Consider the following 10318-nt stretch of genomic DNA (forward strand, 5'->3'; position numbering starts at 1 on the left):
CCAGTTATTCCCTTTGTCAAAACATGTGTATACTCAGACACAGGCCAGTGGCTGCCAATTTCAAATGACCAGCATCAAAACTGGATGTGTCTTTACTGCTAGCAAAGAGCTTAGAATGAAAGATATTATCTTTCTGTTAGTTACATTCCAATTGATTTCCATAGCTCCACATAGTTTTTTGTGATCAATTATTTTTTGCAGGCAAGGTAGTGTAATAGCTGATTTAACCCTGATTCATGGTGACATCAACTGGGCTCAGATAACACAACAAAATGCAACTCTGGCTACAGAACTCCAAAAGGCAGGACTTGCTGTTGCTGAAAACTTTCTGTCTGAAAGTGGTAAGAGTCCATCTGACATACCCTCATGAAATGATTTACATTTAATTTAAATTGTTCTATATCAATGAAGCCCAGTTTATTCAGAGACACTGTCATTTCTCTCCCCAAAGTTGAAAGAAAACTTCTCGAAACGGAAGGCCCCCACGCTGGAGATGTTGCTATGGTATTAAAATGCCCCCCTGCATCTAGTGACACAGTTGGTGGACCAAAATGGAGGTTCAAAGGAACAACACTCACAAACTCAGACAAATATCAGATTTTGCCTAAGACTCTCACCGTCAAAAGAGTTGCCCTTAGTGACCAGGGTAAATCAGATTAATTTAAGTAGAATACTGAATGTTTTTTTCCTCCCTCATGTACAGTGGGGAAAATAAGTGATCTATAATTGTAATGGTAGGTCTATTTTAACAGTGAGAGACAGAATATCAACAAAAACATCCAGAAAACTGCATTTTTTTAACAGTAATTAATTGATTCGCATTTGATCGCGGAAAATAAGTATTTGAACCCCTACCAAACAGCAAGAATTGAAGCTTGGTGAGAAGCAGACAACTATTGGTGCAATTATTCTCAAATGGAAGCAACACCAAACAACTGTCAATCACTCTCGGTCTGGGGCTCCATGCAAGATATCCCCTTGTGCAGTATCAGTGATCATCTGAAAGGTGCGTAATAACCCCAGAACTACACAGGTGGAGCTTGTGAATGATCTCAAGGCAGCTGGGACCACAGTCACCAAGAAAACCATTGGCAACACACTACGCCGCAATGGTTTGAAGTACTGCAGCACTCGCAAGGTCCCGCTGCTAAAGAAAGCACATGTACAGGGCCGTCTGAAGTTTGCCAATGGACACTTGAATTATTCTAAGGAGGATTGGGATAACGTGATGTGGTCAGATGAGACCAAAATCAAGATATTTGGCATTAACTCGAATAAGACCCCAAGAACACTTTGGGGCTGTTTCTCTGCCAAGAGTACAGGACGACTCAACCGCATCGAGGGGACTATGGATGGGTCCATGTACCGTGGAATCTTGGGCGAGAAACTACTTCCCTCAGCCTGAACAATAAAAACTAAAGCTTTAGGATTTGGAGAGGATCTGCAAAGAGGAGTGGAGCAAAATCCCTCCTGAGATTTGTGTAAACCTGGTGACCAACTATAAGAAATGTCTGATGTCTGTGCTTGCCAACAAGGCTTATTCCGCCAAGTACTAAGTTAGTTTTGCTAGGGGTTCAAATACTTATTTTCCACAATCAAATGAAAAGCAATTCATATCTCATAAAATGCAGTTTTCTGGATGTTTTTGTTCATATTCTGTCTCTCCTTGTTAAAATAGAAATCGGCAGGGGGTCAAGTACTTATTTTCCCCACTGTAAATATGAGGAGGAGTGCAGTATAGCAAAATGCATGTTAAGTTTTCACGGTTGTGCTGGATTTAACTGGACATCTGTGGTGCTTGTCTGCTTTTTCTTGCAGGTCTTTACGGGTGCAGTTATGACAGAAGATCAGCACCGACTCTTTTTTATCGGAGCACTGTAATAATCAAACAAGATCCTGAGATTCAACCAAATTTTCTTAAAAAATCGGTTATTTGTGAAGCAGAGGTACTTGTGAAGTGCTGTGTGAGGAGCCCATTTAAAGTCAAACTGACTGTTGGAAAGAGTAAGTACAAGTAAATGAGAGAGCTGGTGCTGGTGTTCAATCTTTGTAGAGCACCAGTATGAGGAAGAAAATGTTTACTTAGAAAGACAACATTTTTCATCAGTCATGTCAGATAATGTATATAATTGAATAATCTGTTATTTTTACAGAATATAAACAGTAACCGTAAAAATGCTAATTTGGTTGTAATGTCTTTTGCGCGGCTGGTAACAATCGTGGCTCATGACTACAGGGAGGCATGAGGGAGGCGGAGGGTAGTGATGTTTTGGAAAGGCAGAATGGTTGTATTGAGTGTAGTGATCTAGGGTTAGGGTAAGGGAAAGGCAGAATGGTTGTATTGAGTGTAGTGATCTAGGGTTAGGGTTAGGGAAAGGCAGAATGGTTGTATTGAGTGTAGTGATGTTTTGGAAAGGAAGAATGGTTGTATTGAGGGTAGCGATGTTTTGGAAAGGCAGAATGGTTGTATTGAGTGTAGTGATCTAGGGTTAGGGTTAGGCAGAATGGTTGTATTGAGTGTAGTGATCTAGGGTTAGGGTTAGGGTTAGGCAGAATGGTTGTATTGAGTGTAGTGTCACAAGCAGAAATATCTTCATCTAGGCATTTGTTCCATTTCTAATTAACACACAATCAAATAATAAATATATATAATATAATTGTATATATTCTTTTCTAAATTTAGTTTTACAGCTTTCTATTATGTTTGGGGTCAATTTGACCCCATTCAATGTTTGACGTCTCTAAATAAATGATTGACATATTTTTTTTGCTTCATATCTATTGACTTTTCCTAATTTAATGGGGACAACAGTGGTAAACACAAAATGAACATGATGATATGTTTTCAATGTACTGTACACATGCTTTAAGCATAGGTGTTGTTTGGGGTCAATTTGACCCCAGGCTATTTTAATTGTATAAAATATATAAGAGATATCAACTTTTTATATCACAGTGTTGATATTCATGATAAAAGATAAAGTTTCGTATCCTAAATGTGATCAAATAACAACAATATGTACTTAGAAATAATATTAAGCCATAAAAACACCAGAAGGATAACTATTTTTAAGGGCTATTTAAGTAGTCAACAAACAAACCTAAAGTACCTGACACATAAACTTGGGTAAAATATTATAATATTTTTTTTACCTTTACAAATGTCTCAGTTGTGCCAACTGCATCTTTTGCATTAGGGGGTTGGGTTTGATTTTTTTTTGTATTATTATTCATTGCTGGCTTACACTCTCTTCAGTAGTGTATTTTGCAGAACCTAGTCACGCATTTTTTTTTTAAATTTGGGGAATTCAGCACTTATTCACAAAACATATTACATTTTAGTTTTGTATGGATTTTTTGTCAGTTTAGTAAGTAATGTTATTATTTTGTATCATTTAATTGTTTTTACTATTTGTTTCTCTACGTTTGAAGTTCCTTCAGAGGGGCATTGTGCTGAAGTTTTATATCCCACAAAAACTCAGTGTGGCAATACATTGATATTTTCATGCCAACTTGACACTGAAAAGGACCAACTCAAAAACAGACAAAAAAACATTACATTGATTGTTGGGGCTCGAGATGAAGGTATATTTCCTCATTTGTCTTCATTGTTTGTTTTGTCAACTGTCAGTTCAGCTAAAAATGTGGGCTTATCAGTAGCTAAGAGCTCACATTCAAGTTTGCTTCTTAACCACACAATGCAGTAGATATAAAGTATAAGATTTATTAGTCCAGTATTAACTGCTGTGACTTTCTCCTATAACAGACATGCATTTTGTTTGATTACAGTGGAACCAAACTGAGAACATTTAAAAAAAACTTTGATTAACATAATATTGTCAAAGCTGAAACCACAAAGCTGTTGCCAGTCTGAGTATTGTTGGAGGGTTCAGCCAAGATTTAAGTCAGGAGACAGGGTAGAGTCATATCCACAACCAGCTCACTAGCAAATAAAGCATTGCATGCACAATGATGCAAGTTGCCATATTGTCATATTGCCATTCCTTTGTCATACACAGCCTTTGCCAAAAGTGTTTGTAGGACTCAACATATGTAATATAACCCAAAGCACACACACAAGTGTGTCCTGAATGTTTGATGTCCCTTTGATTTCTGCAGAAACATCTTGTGAGGACGATGTGATTGGAGTTGGAAAAGAAGAAGAAATTCAAACAGTTTCCTGTGATGATGAGAAAGTTGGTCAAAAGCAGTATAAGTGTACAAACAGTACATGGGTTCTCCTGCAGGACAACTGTGTTTTAAAAGTCATCCAAAACCTGGAAGATCAATCACAGGTAATGTTCTGTTGAACTATTGAGGATTTTCTTGTTTTATTTTAAGACCAGACCCTCCAAGATCTTACGAGGGTTTGTTGTGTTTGTTACAGCCAAAACTGAATTTGCTGTGGGGTTTCTTAAATATTAACTTTAAAATTGTGGTGGTTTGACAATACAATGTTTGCAATTAATGCAGTTTCCACAACTGTCCATTCCATTTCCATTCCACAAATTTACTGCATTTTCCCCAACAGGGCATAAATGGAGGGGATCTTCCTACATTTGTTGAGGCGCTAAATGAAGCCACACAGCAGAATGATGTTGAAGTTGTTTCTTCACAACCAACTGTCACATCAATTGTGACCATACTTGACAATGTTGCAACAGCTTCCAGTGCAATCAAAGTGGACCAGGAAGTGATGGAGGTATGGTGTTTGGAATTGCGTAAGACATTTTTTGCTATAAATTGGCCGCTGAGAAGACGTATTGAGAGTGTTTTCTGTAAAAACGATCTGGAATGGTGGCATTTACCACCAAAAACCTTTTCTAACCCATTATTTTTTCAATTGTATTTTCACAGAATTTTCTTCAAACTGTGGATGTCCTTGTGTCCCCGAGTGCAAATGCGGTCTGGAATAACTTAAACAGTGATGCCAATGAAACTCGTAAAAACGCCAGCTCCAACTTGTTGCTTGCCGTGGAAAAAATGGCAGGTGCACTTGCAAATGAAGACACATATCAGATTGTGACAGAAACCCTTTCTTTGAACAAAACTGTGGTGACTGGAGCCAATTACTTGCTCATAATAAACTCATCTAAAATTGAAATCCCTGCAACACAGCTATCTGGGAGGAACACCTCAGTCACGGTTATTGTATTTTTTTCGTTTAATAAAGTAATGCCAGTCAGAACTTTACATGACTCCATAGACAATACCCTAAATGGCAACGTTATTTTGGTCAATACAAGTCAACGCCTTGACAACATCTCTCTGACCTTTGAGAAAAACAATACTGAATTGGCCAACCCTCTTTGTGTCTTTTGGAACTTTGATCTTTTCAACAACACTGGTGGATGGGATTCATTTGGGTGTGAGCCGAAGTTCGATGGGAATTTCACAGTCACATGCGAGTGCAATCACACAACTTCCTTTTCCATTCTCATGTCACCGTATATTCCAGAGAAAGTCCAAGATGCCTTGGCATACATAACATATATTGGAGTTGGAATATCAATGGGCAGCTTGGTCATCTGCCTAATAATTGAGATCATTGTTTGGCGTGCCCTGACAACGAATGACACGGCCTACATGCGACACGTCTGCATTGTTAACATTGCTGTGTCCCTCTTGATTGCTGACATCTGGTTCATCGTAGGAGCCGCTGTATCGGATGAAAATGGAGCAGACGTGGGGCCCTGCACTGCAGCTACGTTTTTTGCCCACTTCTTTTATCTGGCCATGTTCTTTTGGATGCTGATAACTGCCCTACTGCTCTTGTACCGCATTGTGTGGGTCTTCTCGCACACATCCAGGGCGGCCATGATGCTAATTGGCTTCTTTATTGGCTACGGTGGCCCTCTCATTATAGCAGTGGTAACTGTGGCATCGACAGCTGGAAGGGATGGCTATATCAACTCAAATAATACGTGCTGGCTTAACTGGACTGAGACTAAGGCCCTGTTGGCCTTTGTGATCCCTGTCTTGGTCATTGTGGCCATCAACTTTTGTGTCATGATCGTGGTCCTGGTAAAACTGCTCAGAAGAGGAGTGGGAGACACTGAGCAAAATGATGAAAAACACAACCTGAAGGTCATTGCAAAATGTGTGGCCGTATTAACGCCACTGTTTGGCCTTACCTGGGGATTTGGCATTGGCATCTTGATTGCTCCGGATAGTTTTGGACTCCATGTTGTTTTTGCATTCCTGAATTCTTTGCAGGTTTGGATTACTATAAATTATATCAACTGAATTCACTTTTAATATTGTTCTGTACGTTGTATATGTCCTATACATTTTCTCATGCATACTTCTCTTTAAAAGGGTTTCTTCATTTTGGTGTTTGGGTCCCTCTTGGATAATAGGGTATGTATAGTCACTAAAGTCAGCCAGATCTTCCTCTTGGAATATAACAGATCTGTATCTGTATCTGTCTTGTTTTGTTTGCTTGTTTGTTCAGAAACAAATTCATTCTGAAAGCAAAGGGCCACATAAAATAACATTCAAATAATGAATTAATCTTTATTGAACACCTACTGTACATCTTTGAATGACAGCTGAACAGTATTAATAAGCTAGGCACACATCCATGAAGTGTCTTCAGTTTTTTCTACAGGAAGTTGCACTTGTAAGGCCAAAACTATGCTAAAATATTTACATGACATCCTCTTGTATGTCTAGGTTCGAGCTGCTTTGGCCAGAAGACCACTGATCTCAAGCTCTGATTCTGGTCAACCAAGAGTAAGCATACTACATACTGTACATAGCATACTACATATAGCATACAACAAACAAAATCCAGTGGCCAAGAATGAAGAATGAACAAATATGATACACAATAGTAAAGCACACAAGTTTTACACAACTTAAATAGTTTATGATCAAAGGGTTAAATAGATTTTCCACTTGGCTATATAAACATAGCCTGGCTCTAACCCTAACCCTAACCCTATAAACATAGCCTGTCTCTACCTGCCTATTGCTAACAGCTCAGGTTCCCTTTTAGTGGTGATTATAGTCTTGAAACTCTGTTTGCAACAGGAAACAGGGCCATTTTTAGTGGCCTTAAATCAGTGACCAGTGGGGCTGAATAAGTGTGATGATGTTGAAATGTAGTTTCTAATGTAGTTCCAACAATGGTTGCAGTGCAAGAGCTAGATGACAGATGACGCGACGAAGTTCTTGTTTGATAAATAGGATGCAAAATACTGCTAAAAGCGGTTTGGCAAAGGCGCTGATTGTGCTGCGGTCGCAATGTTAGTAAATGAGGCCCTGAGTGTTTTCCAAAAAGTTATTCTGAACCACACCAAAATAAGCAAATCAGAATGAATTGTGGTAGAGGCATGCTTCATTACATTGTGCCCTAAAGGCTCATAATGGAATGTCTGTGATCTATCTGTATCTGTTACTGGAGAAGGTTTTTTGAAATAATGTCTATTTGTTTTACATTCTGTCTGTTATAGAGCACAAGTGGAGGAGTGTCATCTTCTAATGGTTTGGGCATCTTTCAAAGGATTAGAAGGAGAAGTAAGAAAGCAACTTTTATTGATTGATTTATTATTATTATGATAATGATAATAATAATAATAATTATAATCGATTAATGTAATTATAATTACTAGTGCAGTGCCCGTAGGAATTATGCATTCTGTAGTGTTAACAGACGTAGGTGTAGCTGTTATGTAGTGTAATAGCCAATAACAGACATATTTGCACTCCACATAGGTACAGGTTACACTGAAGTATTATTGTGATGCATGTTTCCTTTTCATTAAGAAATGTTTTAATGTTGTATAGCCTTTTTGGAGATATACCAACAAATAAAGTTTGAGATTATGTAGTGGATGCAGGTGAATATAGATGTCAAAGTTGCTGTCTAAACTATAAACTAAATGTCATAAAGAAAGAAATTATTTAAAATGAAGTTATGGTTGAAATAGGATCCCTTCTTTATTGTAAGGGTAAGATGGTCATGCAGTTGGACTCAAATGGAGGTTCATTTTATTGAATGTATGTACTGTACTGTATGAATTCGATGATGCTAGCTTTGACAGCCCACTCTCAGACAGATCGTAAGCTAATAATGTCCTTACAATGGGAACACAGTTTAAATACTCTGACTGGAGATGGCGTTACTATCCCCCGAATTCAGTGCAGAACTGGGAGGATAACATGACGACGTGGCCCAACATAACTTACAGCGAGATTTGCGCGTATTTCGTGGACTCCATAGCAACAGATGGGAAAGCAATGGACAATCTAAAAGCCTCTAAGGCTTATCAATATAAGCTACCATTTGTAGCAGTGTAGTACTCCACTCTTGCTTTGTGATTTTGATTGGCACCCAGCCGTTTAGTCATACACTCAGACAGGTTTAATGAACACAGAGCAAAGGCGATCACACACAGTATTTTCGGAATGACAGCCTCTCCCAGGTCTAGGCTAACCACACGACTGTTCTATGACTATGTCATCATTCACGTTGCACGGGTCCGCCCCTCTTTCTCTGAATTACTACACTACCCATAGTGCCTCACTGCCCATAGTGCCTACGGCAAACGATAACCCATAGTGCATAACGCAAACGATAAAATACAAATGTCTCGCGAACTATGAATTGAGAAATCTTCAAAATCAAGGATGCACAGGTTCATGACATGCGTAAGCTACATGCGAAAACTCATAACTAACGTAACTACCATCAGGGAGATACGCCCTAGACTGACAGACAGACAGACACACAGAGATTTCTGGATTTATAGATAGATTATTATTAGTAGAAGTATCCACAGTTTCTGTTTTCTTATTCTGGCGTATGAATATCATCCTGGGAGTTGATAAGAGTGATCATCATTCAGCTTACTTTATTTTTGTTCTTGCAGGGGGCAACAACAACTAATGACAATGAACACTCCACCTCTTCAGATTCTTGTGTCCGTTGCTAGCAGTCTAAAGTTCCCTCCACAATTATTGGCACCCTTAGTGAATATGAGCAAAACAGGCTATGAAAAAATATGTCTGCTGTTTATCCTCTTGGTCTTTCACTCAAAATATTCAGAAAAATCTTACCTTTTCATTGAAGTAAAATTATTGAAAGAAAACAAAATGTTGACATTAAATAAATATTATTCTCCAAAACATGTGTGCCACAATTATTGGCACTCCTAACTTTAATGTTTTGTGCAGCCTCCCTTTGCCAAGATAACAGCTCTGAGTCTTCTCCTATAATGCGTGATGAGGTTGGTGAACACATGGCACTGGATCTGAGACCATTCCTACATACAGTATCTCTCCAGTTCCTTCAGATTCTGAGATCAACCCTTGTAGAACTCATCCCACAGATTTTTTCTATGGGGTTTAGGTCGGGGGACTGTGATGGCCATGGCAAAACCTTTATTCTTGGGCAGGTAAACCATTTTTGTATTGATTTTGAGGTGTGCTTCGGATCATTGTCATGCTGGAAGGTCCAACCACGGCCCATTTTAAGCTTACTGGAGGCAGGGGCGGAGATCCCATTTCATTGTGGGGGGGACAATACATGGTAACATTTCAGAGAGGAATTCCGAGGAATTCACGAGAGCTAGCATAAACTGATGAATACCGAATTCTCTTATCACATTTACAAACAGAAATTGGAAGTGATTTTTGAATGATCTAAACGGCATTAACTGCACTAACACTAAATATCTACTCACAGTCAAATAATGTCCAAAGTTCAAGAGACCTTGATGCTCAAAATACTGAAAGTTCTATAACAGCTCAAAGACGCTTCGACAGGGATTCGAACTAGCTACTTTCTAATGAACATACAAGCTCTCTACCCCTTGTACCAAAGCCTGTCGCCGCATGTCATTAACACCTCCATGGACTGCAGAAAAAAATGTATTAATTTACCTTCAGTTAATTTAACTAAACTGGAGAGGTACTGAGATGTAGACATACGTTTATTAACTAGCATTAACCTGCCCCTGACAGGACACGGTCCTAACTGTCTAGCTAGCTATCATAACGGTGTTAATTATTGGCATGCGTGTGTTATTGGCAAACGTGTACATTGTCATGTCAATCCATTATTACATTTATGTATACTTGTGCATATCGATTAGAACTTTGTAAATGGAGTTTAGAAAAACGTATTCTTTACATGTTCTTACTGCATTCGAGAATGAGGTAAATCTCTTTGCATATCTTTTATCATAGCGGGAGTGACGGGAGAGTGGAGGAAACAATCTCACATCCTGACCGTGTACTGGGCAGATTGAATGAAACATGGATCTGTCCGTAGACCCGCCCGTTGAAAAAGCATGTGAACCAAACCAGTTTG

General features: G+C 38.8%; 1 protein-coding gene across 1 annotated transcript; it reads left to right on the forward strand.

Annotated features, from left to right (window-relative positions):
• Nucleotides 1-1228: 1228 nt before the first annotated feature.
• On the forward strand, nt 1229-8939 carry LOC308382877 (adhesion G protein-coupled receptor F4-like; the record flags this gene model as incomplete). Its single annotated transcript, XM_080860398.1, has 7 exons — nt 1229-1379; nt 4120-4295; nt 4532-4702; nt 4858-4990; nt 5459-6216; nt 6319-6360; nt 8877-8939. 7 exons carry the CDS (start codon nt 1229-1231, stop codon nt 8937-8939), a joined length of 1494 nt encoding a protein of 497 aa, XP_080716524.1.
• Between the last annotated feature and the right edge of the window lie 1379 nt (nt 8940-10318).

This window comes from Sprattus sprattus (genome assembly GCF_963457725.1).
Source record: "Sprattus sprattus genome assembly, chromosome: 2".
Classification (NCBI taxonomy): Eukaryota; Metazoa; Chordata; class Actinopteri; order Clupeiformes; family Clupeidae; genus Sprattus; species Sprattus sprattus.